The sequence below is a fragment of the Aphelocoma coerulescens genome, chromosome 3, assembly GCF_041296385.1.
Source record: "Aphelocoma coerulescens isolate FSJ_1873_10779 chromosome 3, UR_Acoe_1.0, whole genome shotgun sequence".
Lineage (NCBI taxonomy): Eukaryota > Metazoa > Chordata > Aves > Passeriformes > Corvidae > Aphelocoma > Aphelocoma coerulescens.
In genome coordinates, this window is record NC_091016.1 from 24,982,811 (window position 1) to 25,001,287 (window position 18,477).

General features: G+C 39.3%; 2 protein-coding genes across 4 annotated transcripts in view; one reads left to right on the forward strand and one right to left on the reverse strand.

The window, feature by feature from the left end:
• Positions 1–13,992, reverse strand: part of SPATA17 (spermatogenesis associated 17) — a 95,690-nt gene extending 81,698 nt beyond the window's left edge. For both annotated transcript variants that reach the window (XM_069009518.1, XM_069009520.1), the window contains exons 1-4: positions 13,736–13,992; positions 9,927–10,016; positions 7,653–7,734; positions 2,156–2,206 (exon numbers count right to left, since the gene is read on the reverse strand). In XM_069009518.1, coding sequence (XP_068865619.1) covers positions 2,156–2,206; positions 7,653–7,734; positions 9,927–10,016; positions 13,736–13,803 — 291 coding nt within the window. In that variant the 5' untranslated portion in view covers positions 13,804–13,992. The remainder of the gene's footprint in view (positions 1–2,155; positions 2,207–7,652; positions 7,735–9,926; positions 10,017–13,735) is intronic.
• Positions 13,993–14,115: 123 nt separating this feature from the next.
• The window catches only part of GPATCH2 (G-patch domain containing 2), a 120,685-nt gene continuing 116,323 nt past the window's right edge, over positions 14,116–18,477 (forward strand). Inside the window, exon 1 of one of the 2 annotated variants that reach the window (XM_069009517.1) lies at positions 14,116–14,282. In XM_069009517.1, coding sequence (XP_068865618.1) covers positions 14,227–14,282 — 56 coding nt within the window. In that variant the 5' untranslated portion in view covers positions 14,116–14,226. The remainder of the gene's footprint in view (positions 14,283–18,477) is intronic. The other variant, XM_069009516.1, reaches the window with a different exon arrangement.

The following is an 18,477-nucleotide window of genomic DNA, read 5'->3' on the forward strand; positions in this document are numbered from 1 at the left end:
TTCCTCATTAAGTAACATCAAAATGTAAGTGGTCTTATAAATAATGTTTATTTTAAGCACTAAAACAAATGGCAAAACCTTGATATATCAAAAGCCATCTGCTCGTGGAATTTTTTTTTTGCCATAGGATTACGTTTGTTGCTGAAAATTTGCAGCAACCTTAAATCTTTTAAGAGAGAGAATCATTTTTTGCCTCGAAACTGAAACTGATTAAAACAAGATATCTGATTTAATTTTAGAAGGTAAAACTGATAGCTCTTATTACAACCAAATGCAATCCAGAAAGACAAGATACGTCTAAGGCTTCAAAACTATGAGCATGTGTTTGCCCTCAATGATACTTCAAATGCCAGAATTGAAACTGCCTTTCTAAGGAGTGACTAGAAACTGAAATAAATATTTAATAATACTATGAGACAAAACTAAGTGGTTAAATAGAGAAACATACACAGTTATTGTTATATTTTTAGAACACTGAGCTATATTAATCATGAATCAAACTCATGATGTGTAAATAAAAGGCACTGTTGGCTTAGGAAGCCTAAAGTCTGAGCACACATCATCTATGCAGAAACTCAACAGGCCTGATTTGCTATTGTCCTGGACCTTGGTTAGTTCTTCAAGAAACACATAACAGAAAAAAACCCCAAAGCAGTCAGTGTTTCATATTGGTTGCATTTTAAGTCTGCTCTGCAGATATGGCTGCACAAGATTTAGACAGAGGAGAACCAGATTCTGACATTTGCAACTAAATAAAGGTCTGTTCTATTGTTTTCTACTGATTTAAATTTCCATTAAAGAAAAGGACATGACTGAAAAAATGGTACTTTGAAGATTTATATCACCTAATGATTCATCATTATATTTCCATTACAAATGAATGGGAACACATTCAATTTCTCTTAAAAATGAAAGACCAAATGCAAAACTCCATTTGACTAGAATACATAATTACCTCTGAAATTTGGTCATCAAATGTCTTCTGAAGGTACAGAGACAACTTTTAAGAGCTGGCTAACATCTTATGTTTTCTCACTGATCTCAGCTGCATGAGTAAACAGCACTTATCCACTGTGGAATACTTTCAAACTAGCTAAGTAAGAAATGAACTATAACAACAACAAAAAGGTACATTTGTGAGGTATTAAACTGCTGTTATACACCTTCAGTTCTCTAGCATGCACCAAATGTAAGAGTCTACTTTGCGCCTTTGAGAGAACCAGAACTAAGCAAAACACTTGATGAGTACAGATCTCTTGACTGACTTATTCTGGACCCAGAGAGGCCACAAAATTAAAATCTATTCTGAGAATCTTCTTACCCTACAGGAGTTTCCCTGGGTTAATTTCCTTTGTCATCATATTCCTACATTTGGTAGAATTCAAAAGGTAAGGTGCCTGGCCTAAAAAGATATAGGCCTCTAAAGTAAAGGAGTTTTATATCACAAAATGAAAGAAACAAGTAACATAAAAAGACTTAATCCCAAAAATTATTTTATGTTCTTCCCATATTTTTTTCACATATTTATTCAAGTGCAGTTTCAAAGTTCAGGAAAAAGAAAAGCTAGTTTCTAGTTAAATATGTTTTGCAGTTTCACCCACAACAAACTTCATTTGCTGCAGATTCATTGAAGTTCAAGGTCTGTTTATATTCTTCTTCATCTAGCAAAATTCACTCATAATATCATCATCAATGAGATCAGTTCACTTCTACCTGTATGTTTAAGCAATGAAATTGTTCTGTCCTAACTCCTGAGATCTAATACATCAACTGTCATGTACCAGCAAGAGAAAAAGCACAGCCACATAAACAAGCTTAAAAACCCTGTGGTTTGTCAGAACTGTAAATATATGTCTATATTTGTAAGAACACTGGCAGATAGAATGTTTGTGGGTTTTATCAGTATCATATATGATCAGGTCCAATGAACATTTAAACGGTGTAAGACACATTCAGGTACCTTAAATTCAGCTACAGTTTTCAAATACCACCCTGACTACTCAGTGTAACTTTAATTTTTAACTATGTACTATTTCCTGCTGTTGCCATCAGCATATCAATCAAGTGTATATTATTCTGCTTTGCTCATTTTATTAAAAGCAAATTCGGAGCACAATTGACTTTTCATTTGTTTAACAAGTGAAGAAATATTTACCCTGACAGCCATTTGATTGTAGAAATTCAGCTTCTTAATAAAATATGCTCTCTGTGAATCAAGAAAAAAAATGATGGCATATATTTCAGTTACACAAAGGCAGTGCTGCTACTTTTACATATAAAAGATAAGAATCTTTATACATAATACATAATAAGAGTTCTAGGCTTAGAGAGAATAAAATCAAACTTTGTATTGAAGAGATAGGCTTCCTAATACATAATGCAGCCTTAACCAGAAAAATCTATGGTAGTCAAACTAGGAGCTAATGGAGATATATGATCATAAAATGCTCTCCGCTGAGTTTGATAATCAATGGTGCTCTACTGAGAGTAGAATAACAAAGCAGAAATATTCACAAGTGCTGGTGACATGTAGTATTGTATGATTTATTCACTGGGGTTCTTTTAGCCAAAACTCACAGAAACATAAAAGGAATTCATATTTCAAGACGTCTGGTTTAATGAAAAATTCAGAGAAATGCTGTCTTCAGTCGAAATCGTTCAAGGATATGGATGCAGTGATGGAGCAAAATTGTGCCTTCCAACCATCTGTACTAAATGTTATGTACTTAGCTGCCTCCCGAGTAATCGTTGGGAATTTTGTTTCATTTAATATTCATTTTAACATCATAAAATCATAAATACAATGATACCATGTTACAGTGAATCCCCTGATATAGAAAACATTTCCTGAAGTCCTGGTTTCCTTCCAATAAAGTAGAATTCCTCTCATAGTGAACGAATCCCCTATTATACTAAGCAATCACTTGGCAGCATAGGTTATTTTAATGGATACATCACTTTAAACTAAGCTTTCACATCTGTTCCGCCCTCTAATTACAAATGCAAAATGAACATAATTCACAATTGTATCATAAAAAGTAAAATATAAGTACTTTGAATGCAAGAGTATGTCCTTTATTTAGCACAACATGCAGCTTTTATGTGTTTCTCATGTTTTAGACACAAATCAAAGGCAAAAGTGCTTTCCCCTGATATAGTGATTTTCTCCCCCATGACAAACAGGAATTCACTATAAAAGGGTTTCACTGTAATTAGTGTTATTTGAATTGCCTAGTCTGATCCAAAGCAAATTGTCTGTGGAGAGCAGCAGGACTGGATTATTTATCAACAGTCTGGGCAATTAAGAAACAGTTGGCTGCAATATGTTATTTACAAATGAACACAATGATGCTACTTCATTTTAAATTCTCTTTCTTCATTACATTAAGCAAGGCATAATTCCTGCAGTTTAATTAAGGTGCATTTTAAATGCTCACTTTAATATCATACCAATCTACTAATAATGGAAACAGTACAAAAGATATTACTTATGTGAAAGAAAATTGCAGTAAAGTTCAAAGAAGTTCCACGTGTACGTGTGGATGTGTATACATATACATACATATATACATATATGTATATACGTATGTCTATATGATTCTCTCCCCTTTAGTCTCCATAAATATTTACTGAGCTATACTAATTGTAGATGGCTAATAATGGATTGACATAATGGTTGCCTGACTCAAGCATATTCCTAAACTGTTTGATTTAATTGATAAAATTTTGTTCTGCAACTCATCTTTTCTTTCTTTGGAAGGGAACATAAGAATTACCACACCACCAAATAGATAAAATACATTTTAATGAAAGTTCCTAAGTTTAAAAATGTTCATCAGATTTCTGTCCACCAATGATTAAATTAAACAATTTACACCTTTCCGTTTATTCTTCTTATATTTGAAGGCTGTGAGCACTTAGGCCTCAATACATCCCATTTCACTGAAGAACCTAAATTGGAGACCTAACATCATTAATGCTCTTTATATCATCAATACTGAAAGACAATGTGGGACCACGTTCCCTCTGAGCTTGGCCAAGTATTGAAGAACTTTGTCTGCTATTTACAGAAATAGTCAATGGCAACTAATGTCTGATCTTGCACACCCAACAAGGTGTGAGGAATCCAGGCCTTACTTAATCCAGGCCACCACTTAAGAGAGTCACCCACAGTAAGAAGGAAGTTACACATTCCTGCTTTTACTCAACTCTTGCTCTAGATCACAAGTCTCCCAAATGCAGAATTGCTCATGCAACTGTCATACAACTTTATTCTTGCACCAAAAGCCAAAGGCTGTGTCACCATCTAGGTTCTTTAGCAAATGGATTTGGCCTCTGTTTTCTAATCCTGATTAGAAAGTTCTGCTGTTACAAATGATGGAGAATGTGTTCATCCCTATTCACAAAAGCAGAGTCATAATTTAGTGCTTCAACCCAAGTCTACGTTTACGTGCTCTCCTAATAAACAAAACATTCTTTCCTGAACTGCAGCCCTTGTCCAGAAGACTCTTTTCTTATGCTTAAGTGGAATTTCCTGAAATTCAGCCTGTGCCCATTGGATTGCCTCTCATTTTTTCACTGAGTTCCAATTCAAAGGTGATACGGCCAGGTTGACTCTCTGGAAAGAATTACTTTTCCATCTCAACCATGTGCCACCTCTACTTCTGAGACAGGATGTCTTTGTCTTTGTCATAAAATCTGATGTTTATATACAGGCCTTCTTACCAGCTTACCTTAAGTGTAGGTTTTCCAAACATATTTAAAGCCTTTTATATTTAAGCTGCTGTATTACTTTCTCCTTTTGTACTTAAAAACATGCTTGGGGATCATCTACAAATGTGCTCTGATTAGTGTCTTCTTTTGCTTTAAAGAGTTAATACAAAATGACACATTCAAAGAGAACCAGAAATCTGATTGAGTTTGAGACTGGGATCAAGGTTGAGAGAAGGAAGCAACACATGGTCTAAACTGGGAATGGGGTGGTGGTGTATTTTGGGGTTTTTTGTAGAACAAATAAGTATTTGCTTAATTCCTATTGGACTGAAACTATTTAAAACTCATTGTTGAGTTGAAGCTAAATCATTTAGGGTGGTGTCAAGCTATATAACATAAAATACTCACTTTTCTCAACTGCATCTCATTCCAAAATAAACTGAAAATGTGGCCATCATGCATGCCAACTTCACATAGCAATGAAATGTTACAATTCCCCTTGCTTTAACAAGTGATTCCTTGGCTTTGAGAAAACAGTAACAAAGAAACAATGATGTACAGTTTGTTTCACGTTCTGGTGTTTGCCGGGTTCTAAAATTCACATTTTCCTGCAGGTCATGCAAACTTTCAGAATCCAACACAATCAATGCAAACAAGTTATTAAGAAAACTGTAGGAGAGTAGTTCTTAATTTTAGTTTGAGATTAATTAGGAAACAAAGCCTTATATCAAACCACCTATATTTAGAATAGAAAGGCACATAACTTTAATCATATAAATGCCATCAATAGGTGTTGGGGTTTTTTACCCAATGTATCTTAGCAATCCAAGGAAGAGGCACTAGAGGAGAAGTAAATGAAATACTAGTGCTGATGCACATATGGACAGCCAATCTGATGAGCCTCAGCCTTTGTTATTTTCCGCATCAGTACCATTCACATTTCACAATTTTGAATATAATCATTAAAATGATTTATTATCAAGCAATCATGGGTATTTTGTGCATATGCTTTGCCTTGTTTGCTGGCAGCAGATACCAATCTAATCATTATCAGCAGACAAATTTTAAAGTGACCAGTGTATTTAAGGAACTATCATGGCAAATGTATCGTATTTCATTGTCAGGAGTCATTACAACATTTATTAGCAAGAGTTCATTGCAAACATTATCTGATCCTTTAACTTGAAAGTTATGTTACGCTGCTGAGATTTTGCTTTTTATATATTCCAAATTCAGCCATTAATTTAGTAAAGATAGTAAAACAAAAAATATAAGGTATTAACTCAAACTTTATATTTAAGTCCACCCCAAAATACACAGCAGTCCAAAGGGAGTAGAATATGCCTTTTTATCTGATACTTGTGTAGTTTTCAGGTTGGCTTCCAATCAAACTGTCCTATTTAGTCTTCTCCAATCAAAGAGATAGCAAGAACAAAATGAGGTGTTTGAGGGAAAAAGATAATTTCCTGTGCTGATTGCTGTAAAATTTGTAAGCTTTCTGATGAGATTCTCTTCCTCTAGAACCCTGGCTAGCACTGGATAAGTACTGGAATCCAGAACCTGGATGAATTCATGACCTGATTTAGAATGAGTGTATTAAGCTGCAGAATTTTTTGTCCTACATTGTTCCACAGACTTCAGATTTGGCAAGAGTTTTTCAGTTATGTCTATTTGAAGAACTAAATATGCACAAGGCTTTATTAATTAAAGACTTTTTTATCTTACTTTTCAGAAATATATCCGAGAAGGGAAACCTGAGGGGAGTTTATGATGTCAGCTCTCTCAGCTTTGTGATCACAGGAAGTACGCTTGATCATGTTGATTTCTTCCTTCCCTTGTCCCAGTGACTGCACAGATCCTTTCTTTTCATTAACAAATTTTAAGATATATTATCATGTCTCTCTTCTACAGAAGCTTTCCTAGATTAAATAAACCTTCCTTAAACTCAGGAACAATATTCAGCTCCTACTTTTTCAAAATAGAACCAAATGCAACCATGCAGCTATCTGTTCTGCATTCAAGAATTAGCTTTAGAAGATGATTAAAAACCAGAGAGTGAAAGGATGGTTCATAATTTAGCACTTAAGTAATTTCAAAGAGAGGAAATCTTTGCATAGATTACTGACAGACCTGGGGACCAAATAAATTATCTTTCAGGTACATGAGTCCTGCTACTTGAAAACATAGTTTAGTAGGGAGTATGAACTTTGGTCTGGAATATATGGTTTATTATAACTTTTTTTTTTTTACTTCTTGAATTGTCTGGTTTGACTTAAACACAGCAACTTAACAAAATTAATCAAGAATAAATAACTAACAGTATTGTAAAACATTAACATAAATTGATAAATTAGTGAAGTAAATCACATACTAAAAATCTGATTTTTTTATGTTAAATTATTTTCTTCTTAGTCCCCTAAACATGTTAACAGAGGTTTTAGCTTGTGTGCTATCATACACTTTTGCTCTCTTCAGGTCCATCACGGGAATTAGATTGACCGTGATCTGTTGTGTGCCTTAAGGCAAAACCTCAAATACTTCAAGGTTCATTAAGTAAGAAATTTAAACCACTAAAACATAAAACAGCAACGTGTAGACACATTGGCTTATTTTATTTTCAAAATTAAAAGTTCTGCCAGAAAAAAAAAAAGCCTCTTGTAAAGCTTCAATTCTGCAATTAGCATCATGTGGGCAGACTTCTGCATGAGCAGATCTCATTGCTGGTTTGGGGACCAATACTCCAGAGCTGCAAACACTTAAACACTGACTTAACTTGACTGTTATGAGTTGGCTTACTGAAATTAATGGTGCTTTTCATTACAGTAAAGCGAAGTGCGTGACTGTGTGTATAAAGGATCAAGTTTCGGCTTTTTAATTTCATGATGAGTGAATGAATTTTTCATAGTATTCTACAAATAACCAAACAAGTATTTTTCTACCTCCACTATTTCTCTGAAGTGTTTTCTTCTTAGATAACCTCTCCACCACTTCTGTATCACAGTCGCCATTTTGCTCAGACGTCTAAAATGAAATATATTAACAAAATAATGATTTTTTCAGACTTCAGACAAATTAACTTTTCATAATAATAAAAATAACATTCAGCGTATTATCCATCATACAGATGACCACTACAAATATACTGTATACATATACATATATATACACATATACACATATACATATGCACGCTAATAGACCATTATATACATATACTTATTCATACATACATACTTTATTTTTTGGAAAACATGGGTTACTGCAAACTTACCTGCATACTTTAAGAAAAGTTTAATGAAAAAGCCTTACAAATTTAATTTGCATAATAGGCTGTTTTATTTTCATGGTTTTAACCAACAAATCTGACTAGTTCAGATTTTTTTATGTTGCATGCAACATTTTCACAGCTGTACCATTTTTAACTATTTGACAAAACCCACTGATATTTGAATCTTTAGATACTATATTTGCTTTTAGACATCCTTTTGCTTTTATAAAATTACACCTAGCTTAATTGTAAATATTTACTTTGTTTTTATTTCATATATGTGTATTTATATACAAATATATATATATATGTTGCTACTGAAAATTTCATCATTGATGTCTCACACCATTTTTGCAGCAAATAATACAGTTATTACTTTGGGACTGACTAGACAAAGATGTATAAGAGATCATTTATATCACCAAACTATGGACATCAAACTTATAAGCCTTGCACTCCACTCAGTGAAGGAAGTCTTTGGGTAGCTCAGAACATTGAGAATTGGCTACATTGAGCCTGTGCTCCTAAGTAAGCCAGAGAGAATCACAGAATTACAGAATCATCAAGGTTGGAAGAAACCTTCAAGATGATCTAGCAGAACAATAATCAACCCTAAATCATATTCCTAAGTGTCACATCTAGACACCTCTTGAACTCTTCTGGAGATGGTGACACTACTATCTCCCTGGGCAACTCATTCCAAGGCCTAATCACTCTTTCATTGAAATTGTTTTTTCTAATATCTCACCTGAACCTCCTCTGGTGCAACTTAAGTACATTTCCCCTAAGTGCCCATAATGACTGCAGCCTATCATTCTATGAGTGAAATATTGGCCATTAAGTAGATAATTTCATTTAAGCTAATAATTCCTTAGGTTTGATACAGTAGGTCTGAATGATGTACAGTTACTTGCAAGAGGCAACAGGTCAAACTAGAAGATGTAACAATCCCTGTCCCTCAATGGCCCTAAGTTTTATGAAGATACGAAAGTTTGAGCACGTGAGTTTGGCCAGTTGGGCTTATGATCATAAAAACTGGAAGAGGGCTTTTTGAGACAATGGATCAACCATAGTTTCCAAGAAATTCATATCCATGTTATAAAATCATAGAATCACTAAGGTTGGAAAAACCTCCAAGATCAAGTCCAGTGCTGATACAGCATCTCCCAGAACAAAGAGGGTGAAGGGCCTTGAGGGGAAGCTGTGTGAGGAGCGGCGGAGGTCACTTGGTCTGTTCAGCCTGAAGGATACTGAGGAGAGACTTCACTGCAGTCTACAACTTCCTCATGAGCGGAAGCAGAGAGGCAGGCACTGATCTCTTCTCTCTGGTGACCAGTGACAGGACCAGAGGGAGTGGCCTGAAGCTGTGTTGGGAAGATTTACATTGGATATTAGAAAAAGTTTTTCACCCAGAGGGTGGTTGGGCACTGGAACGGGCTCCCCAGGACCGTGGTCATAGCCCAAGCCTGACAGAGTTCAAGAAGTGTTTGGACAATGCTCTCAGGCACATGATGCTACTCTTGGGGACAGTCCTGTTCAGGGCCAGGAGCTGGACTTTGGAGATCCTTGTGGGCCCTTCCAACTGAGGGTATTTTATGATTCTATATGAAAAGTCTCCGAAACAGCATATCCAAGGGACACACAGTTGTTTCTTTTTTCTTCCAGTCATAACAAAATTTCTTAAACAATACCGTGTATCTATTCTGAAGATAATTTCCATAATTTCTGGCATCATGCCTTTTTAATTGTAGACAGTTCTGAAAGTCAAAAATTATTTCTTACAGTACCACAGCATATATTTCATTCTGTCGAAAAACTGGATAGCAGTTATTGCCTTTTTTTTTTTCAAAATGCTCCCACTTTATTAAAATCAAGTAATACCATGAGAAATTTTGAAGAAAAATTCAATGCTGAAACATGGATTAAGATAGGCTTAATATACTACCTCAGATAGGCTCGGACTACGCATGCTCGAAACCAGCGCTGGATCTTGACAGCAGCTTTGTACTTCATCACTTTGTCTTCATCTATAGCTCTGAAAATATAAAAGTAGTAATACTTCTCAGCATAGTAATGTAGAACCAAAGCAAAAATATTATTCTAAAAATGTTTTATTGTTGCAGCTTGGGATCCTGTTCACCAGGTTTTTCACATTTAATTTTACATAATTCAGTGGTAGTGCAGAAAAATATAATTTGCATTAGTTGCATGATATGAAGGTAAGAACGAATATTGCAGCTCTTAGAGGATGTAAGTTTTGGGAGTGGGTATTTCTTATTCCCACACAATACCTAGATACATGTCAGCATGTCACATGGACTTCTTCCATTGTAGGTGAAATATGTGGATAGTGCTTTAACGATAATTAGGCCTGAGTTACAACAAAAATCCTGTAACTGTATAAAACTGTGTAGCTACAGTGTTTGTGACAAAGCTAAAAGTCATGTTAGGAAAATCATGAATCTAAAAGAGATTAAAGAAATATATTATAAGTCTGGAAGAGACTTTTCAGAGACTTCAGGAAGAAATCATTACTATTATGCGTTTTAATGCTGAGGGGTAAAACTCAGCTGTGAGATCACCTCTAGCATTTATTCATTTCTTGTTTGTTTCAAAATGTCAGTTATAGTCAAATCTTTGAACTTAAAATTAAATTTTAATTTTCATGGATTTTTATTCTCTTCCATTTTTATTAGGAACATATTTACCAAATTCTTTAATTTGTTACACCTGACAAAAAATAACAACCAGGTTACTATTACTTAGTTTTCTTAATTAGCTGATATTAGTTAGCTCTCCTAACAAAGTTTCGTGTCAACATTAATTGCTTCAGTAAATACCAACAAGCTTATTTTTTATCTGATAAATTAGGATTATCCTCATTATATTTCTGAAAATTAAATGAATTGCAGATTTACTACCAGAGATCAAGAAACATTAGCACCACTCATTTTATATCATCTGGTGCAGCATGTGCTCTCAAATCACATTAAATAGACACAAATTTCACTGTCATCTGATGAGCATCAGTCATTCTCAGTACCTAGAAGCTCTGGGAAACGGGCTTTTCTACCGAAAACCACAAAATGAATAGTTTTCAAAACTGGCTAGAGTTTTCCTGCTCCTTTCCTGTGCAGGTTCCCAGTCTTCACAGGAAGCAGACACCTTCCAATGCTTTTACTTTGACAAAAATGATTTTGATCAAAAGGGTAGGAGCTATATGGCCCTGGACAGGCAGCCACAATTACAGCCTGGAAATGAAAGGGATGTGGTACTGGCCGTGTCAGAGGTGGCAGCTCCAAACCCAGTCCTACCCACTTGGCAATGACAAGAGCCTTCTGGAAGAGCAGAAGCCTTCTCCTCTCTTATACTCCCTGTTATGTTTTTTATAGTTGGCATTCAGTCTTGCCTGGCCAGGATGGGATAGAAGTCCTTGTAAAGTTTATTGAAGCAGACCAACAACAGACTGTTTTTTCTCACAGGACACTTCTGCAAACACTTCCAGCTGCCCTTGCCAGCAGAAGCATTTTGAGGTGCAAATTTCTCAAGCAGATATCTGCCCTTTTTATCAGATTTCACAGTTGTCATACTGCTTGAATCAAGCTCTTGAGAGTCACAGATAATTCTCAAAGGCTGTACTGAAAGTTAAAAAGGCCTACTCAGTCACCTGACATACAGATGCTACAGTAAATAAAAGTAGGTTCTTGAACAAGTAGAATGATAAAATTGTGTAACACGAGAATGAACAAATGGATATTGTATATTCTAATCCTTATGCTGAGGGTATTTCTCAAAATATAGGCTTATGGTATTTTTGCATTGTGGCATCATTGGGCAAGTTCTTCCCTAGAAAGGTGCTTTTCCTAAAAAGCCAGTTTAGGATACCTCATACCTCTCACATAAACAAGAGCTCTGCATCAAGCACAACAGGAATGTTATTAAGATCAGAAAAACATTAGGATTTGTTGCTGAGCTGGACTCTTTGAATCCTCTCATTTGCATTCTCAGCTGCAAATCTGAATTTTCTGAAACTGACAGATCATAGCCCATTCTTAAAAGGGAAACAATTCGGTTTTTGAGAACTCTGCCAAAAAAACAAATCCCCATACATCAAGCATGCTGCCCTCCAATGGATTTCCAAGTCTGGCTCAGACTGCTCTTTCTAACCTGAAATACGTGAAATCCAAGCATAGTCTCCTGCCACTGATGTTTGTTTAGTGAACTGCTGTGTGTACAGCCACAAGAGTATGAGTGAAAGTTCAGGGAAAGAACAGAAGAACACAACACTTTACATGCAGGCAGGACTTGATCTCTGTAACTTTTAACAATGTTCAGGAGCTTTGTTATTCATGCTAATGATGTTGTAATTAGATTCAAAAATAAATGATTCATTAATTAGTGAAGAAAGAAATTACAACTATGCTAAACATGTTTGGGTTTTTTTTCTGTTTGAGCTTTTGCATTACACGTATAGCAACAATGCAGCTGAACAAAAGGATTTATAGGACAAACCACTGCAATACTTAAGTCTTAAAACATTTCATCTCCTAAAATCTGGTCTGAGAAAAGTTGGCCACCACCATTTTAGGAGTCAGAAATCTCGGAAGCACAAACTGTCCCAGTTGGTGAGGACAAGGGTAATAGATCTGATCATCTTTCAATTAAAAAAAAAAAAAAAAAAAAGGAAAAACAAAAACAAAACAAAAACAAACAAACAAACAAAAACTTTGTCCTTGCAAGAGGACAAACGTCCAGGCACAGTCACGGATCTGAGCCACGAGCGCAGGGACTGAGGGCTGGCGCGCCGGAATCCGCGGTCGCCATGAGCGATCGCCAGGGCAAAACAGCGCCGCTGGGGCGGGACAGAGGTGGGAGGCTCCTGAGGCGGGACCGGGGGCAGGAGGGCGGCTCCCGAGGCGGGAGAGGGCGGAACCTGCGAGGCTCGGCGCGTTTCAGGAATTTCCAGAGGCGCCTTTTCCCTCACAATTAGCAGGGCGGGGGGGGGGAAGAGCGGGACGTTCAGTATTTTCAGTGTATAAACGGGCCCCTTAAAGACGCTGCGCTGTGGCCACCAGGTCTCCTCAGGTCGCTCTGGCAATGTTTGGGAACAAGGCGGTGGGTTGGTGCTCTCGGGAGGGATTTTAAAGCGAAACAGTTTCACAGAATCACGTAATCATAGAACAGGTTAGGCTGGAAGGGACAACACGGTGGGTCATCTGGTCCAACCTCCCTGCTCAAGCAGGGTCACCCAGAGCACAGGATTGTGTCCAGACGATTCTTAAACATCTCCAGTGAGGGACACTCCACAGTCTCTCTGGGCAACCTGTTCTAGTGCTCTTCTTACTCATATTCAGATGGAACTTGCAGTGCATCCAGTTTCTACCCATTGCCTCTTGTCCTATTGCTTGAAACCACCGAGAAGAGCCTGGTCCATCCTCGTCATACCCTCCCTTCAGATACTTAGACACACTGATGCGGTTCTCTTTCACTCGTCTCTTTTCGAGGCTGAACAGGCCCAGCTCCCTCAACCTTTCCTCGTAAGAGGGATGCTCCAGTTCCTTAATCATCTTCATAGTCTTCCACTGGTCTTTCTCCAGGAGCTCCATGTCTCTCTTGTACTGAGGAGCCCAGAACTGGGCACAGTTTCCAGGGGAGCTGCCGCCATCTCGTTGCCGGAGAGAACGGGGATTTCCCCCCCCCCCAGCCCAGCATAAGGCAGTATATCCCGCCCCACCACCGACACAGCCCAAGTACCTCTTTATAAGGAAATACTCCTCCCGGAGACCCGCCAGCCGCTCTTGAAGCCGGGCCAGGACGGCCATGCTCCCTCCCTCCTCCCGCCCTCACGACGCTGACGCCATGGCAACGGGACCGTCCCACTGCGCTGGGGCGCGGGGGTGTCGCTGCTACCGGCGGCCCCGGAGCCAGGCACGGAGAGCGCTCCGGGGGCAGCGGGAGCTCCGCGGAGCTGTACCGAACCCGCGGCGGGGGTACTGGAGGGGATGCGGCGTCCCTGGGCAGCGGCCGGGAGAGGAAGGGGAAGAGGCGAGGTGGTCGCGTCCGGCTTCCTCCGGTGCCGCGGCTGCTTCCGGGCTCTCATCATGGGGGACTGAGGAGCAGAGCCGGCCGCCCGCGCCCTCCCCGCCCGGCCCGAGCCCTCCCGGCCCCTGCCCGCCTCCCCTCGCCCAGTCTCTGCGAAGCGGCGCCAGCCTCCTCGGGGAGCGGCCGGGGGAGGCGCCGGGTTCATGTTCCGGGTCGCTGAACCTACCCCGACCCGAGCTCAGGCGGCGAGGAAGAGCTGGTAAGCCCGGGGGGGACACACGTGTCCGCCGCCCCCGGCCGAGCGCGGGGCCGCTGTCCGCGGCAGGGGATCCGAACATCGTCTCCGCGCCGCGTGGGGGGCGAGTGGTGGCCCCGCTCCGGCCTGGCCTCCCCGCTGCTGCCCCTTAGGCTGGGGGGAGGATGATGGTGCCCGTGCCAGGCCCCCGGGGAACGAGGGGCTGGAGGTCTGAGAAGTGCCACTGTCGTGCCTCAGCGGCTGGACGCTATGAGCGTCTATAAGCGAGCAGTGGGCTGGAGGAAGAAACTTTTACGCCTTGTGGGAAAACAGGACAGCAGACAAAAGATAAATCAAAACTTTTGTCCCAAGCTTAGTTAGGTTTTCCTGTGTGCTTGGGTTTTTCTAGTAGTGGTAGGCTCTCTAAGGCCTAAAGCCCTTGCAGTGTGTGCAGGTGAGCATCCAGTGCGGTGTGTTTCCTGCTCTAAAGCTTTTCTATTGCAAACCAAGAATCAACAAGTGCTGCTGTAGCCATCGAGCAGGGAGGGTGTGGGTAGTTCTGAAAAAAAGCTCACAGATTTACTGTTTCATATAATTCCATATGCGAGCATAGTGACTCCAAAGGCTATATTGTCTTTATTGTAGCACTGTAAGGAGGGAAAGCTGAGTAACAGAATAGAAAAGGTCATTTTTGTTCATAGGCCTTGGAGATATAAGGATTGGTAGTGGAGAGACTTGATGGAAACAAGATGTTCCATGAAACCAGCTGGGAAGCCTTTTATTTTCTTCCTGAAATGTTTGGTACCTTGTGATATGTTTGGTATCAACTGGTGTGTGTAGCTTCTCACTCGTTTCAGTTATTAATGGAAGCAGGAAGGATTGTGATGGAGTTTTGTTCGTGGGGTTTTTTTCAAATGTTGATAAACATCTTTTAGAAGCTATGTTACATATGCAGATACCTGCTGGTAGATTTCCCAGATCTGAAATATATTTCCTTTCATCTTTTTCTTTGTTTCTTTTCTGGGGATGGGGAGGAAAAGAAACAAAAATATTTAGCACTTCATTTTTTTACAGAGAAAACTCCATTTCTCCTCCACTTTTTCTGATACCACCTTTTTTTTCTCTGTGGGTATTTTTTCTCTACATTTTTCTAAATGAGAAAACTTTCAAAGAGAGATTTTATTTGCCCAGCTGATAATTATTTGCTAGAACAAGTTTTCTAGTGTTGCTAGGCATCCAAATTTGCCTGGTGTAAATTTAACTTCTGTTGGTGTAGTTCCAAATGTTTTAGAGAATGAGGTATACTCCAGTGGCACAAGTATTTTTATTTGAGTGCTAATGCTGCATACAGTAGAAACATTGCCTAAGACATTCAAAACACGTATCTGTATTCTGTGAAAGTCTTCACTATTTATTTGATCTGTCATTTGTCTTTAAATTTCACTATTTTGAGTCCACATAAAGTAATTTAGTTCCAGGGGCTTTTAGAGTAGCCTTCAGCAGCATGAGGTGTAGGCATGTTATTCTGTAATTGTCATCAGACAGTAATGATTTTGCTTATGCAAGTACATTGCTCAGAGGAATTCAATACAGGGGAAAATATCGAAATGTTTTCCATTACAAATCTGACCACTCCTCAGAGCTGCTCTCTTATTCTTCTACATAAGTTATTTCAGAAGCTGTCTGTTAAAGGATGCCCATTGGAGTGGGATGCAGGAAAATATTTTTTACAGTGTCTAATACTTGATGCAGAAAATTAAGAACTTGTGCTTTCTAAAAACATTAAGATCCTAAAGAGGTGAATAAGTACAGAGTAAAATTTTTCACTTTGGGTGGTAAAGCACCTCCAAAGCAGAATGTTTTTCATTTAAATTGTGAATTCATGTGGCAATATAAGAATAGTTTGCAGTTTGGATACTCCCTGGACACTCTGATTCTTTTGATAATGACTGTGGTGCTTTAGTGTATTACCACGATTTGACAGCTCATGTGATTCTGCACCTTGACAATTAATTAACAAAGTCATACTTCGGAAAAGGGCAAGCATATCAGTAAATGGCAGCAATGGGATTGCAAGAATTGCTCTCTCTCAATGATAAATTGCTCCAAATCTCATTTCTGGCTGACCAATTCATTTGTGTTAGAGCCTTGTTAAACATAGTTCATGTCAGCATCTTTCTGACTGTATGCCGTTGCTCTGTAATGAACACTTTTTCACTGTTTAATATGAGTAGACTGATAGTATTTATTGTTGTGCCTTCTTAGATAAGCAGGAGTTTTAGAAAAGTCAGATGTACTTACTTCAAGTTAGCCTGGCCCTAATTTTTAGGGGGATCAGCAGTATAATAGGTGTGATAAAATTACATCATTCCTGAAATACTTTTTATTGTATAGGACAGAATTACTGAAACAGTCAGGCTGAAAGGAACCACAGTTCTGGTCCAACCTCCCTGCTCGAGCTGGGTCATCCCCAAGCACGTGGCACAGTATTGCATCCAGATGATTCTTGAATATCCCCAGTGAAGGACACTCCACAGCCTCTCTGGACAACCTGTTCCAGTGCTTGGTCACTTGCACAGTCAGGAAGTTCTTCGTCATGTCAGGAAAATCCACAAATGCCAGGGGTTTGTGTTCAAAAAGGAGACAGAGGAGTCCTGCACCTTTATTCAAATAAAGGGAGAGAGCCCACTGGGGCACACGCCCGCGGGGTTTTCTCTCTCTCTCGGTTTTGGAGGGCACAGCCTTGTTTTATCCTAAGCTCCCGGCTGCATGTTGCCCTCTTCCATTCCCCATTGGCTGAGGTACAGGGAAGGTACAGCCTTCCTGAACTGCCTACCACATATTCCTCCCTTTTACCCCAAAGTTCAGTAGTTCAGGCTTGTGCAGACCCTTGTTTCAGGAGCCAAGCTGAGTGGGCTCTGCAACAAACCTGCTGCCCAGAGTTAGCAGGGACATTAAGACCCCTTTGAAAGACGTTAACACCCATACCTTCACGCATCAAACTGCTTGTAAAGACATTACCTGTCCTCTGACTCATATTCAGGTGGAACTTCCTGTGTATCAGTTTCTGCCCGGTGCCTCCTGTCCTATTGCGTGGAGCCATGACAAGAGTGTGGCTCCATCCTCTTGGCACCCTTGCTTTGGATACTGACAGACACTGATGAGGTCCCCTCTCAGTCATCTCTTCTTAAGGCTGAACAGGCCCAGCTCCCTCAGCCTTTTCTCAGAAGGGAGAAGCTCCAGTCCCTTAATCAGCTTTATAGCCCTCCACTGGACCCTCTCCATGTCTGTCTTATGGTGAGGAGCCCAGAGCTGAACACAGCATTCCAGGCCTTACTAGGGTTGGGTGGTGGGTCAGGATCACCTCCCTTGACCTGCTGGCAATGCTCTTCCTAATGCATCCCAGGATACCTTTGGACTTCTTGGTCACAAAGGCACTGCTGACTCAGGGACAGCTTGTTGACCACCAGGACCCCCAGGTCCCTCTCTGCAGAAGCTGCTTTTGTGCACGTCCGACCCGAGCCTGTGCTGGTGCACAAGTGAAGGAAACTCCAGAAGTTGTCTAAAGAAGTTTCTCAAATACAGAGTTGTTTCCACGAATTAATGTATAATGTGTGATTGGAGGAGTAAAATGTTGATAGTAAATGTGTGCATTCAAATATATAAGAGCTTCATATTTGATATAGAAAAAGTTTGTAGACATTTCCAGCAAGCGTAGTAACCTGCTACGCTTTTTTTGAGGAATAGTCACTTCCATAAATTTTCTTTTTTTTTCAGAATTCTCCTATACTTTTATTATTTTGTTTACATATGTAACAGATTACAAAAAAAGGGAGTTGGCATACCTTGAAGATGAAAAATAGCCTGGGATCTTGGGGTTGGTTTTCTCTTTTTGTATATAGATGTGCTCCAGCATAGTATCCTGGTTTGTCTCACAAGTCCTCATCTTTTATAACTGTCCATCCTATCTCATATGAAAGTAAAAACCATTTAATTTCTGTAACTGTCCCTTCTGATACTGTCAACATTTTAAAATTTTATAGTATGAAAATTATATTTGCATTAAGTTTCTTTCGTCTGCAGGTCAGATTTACTTTGAATGTGTTGCCAATGTGTTGGCTCTTAGTCTTTACAGGAATGAGGATCCTCAGAAGTTGGAAAGTATGGAGCTTTTTTGGTAGGTCGCTGTTATGCCCTGCAGTGGTGGTTGATACTGGAT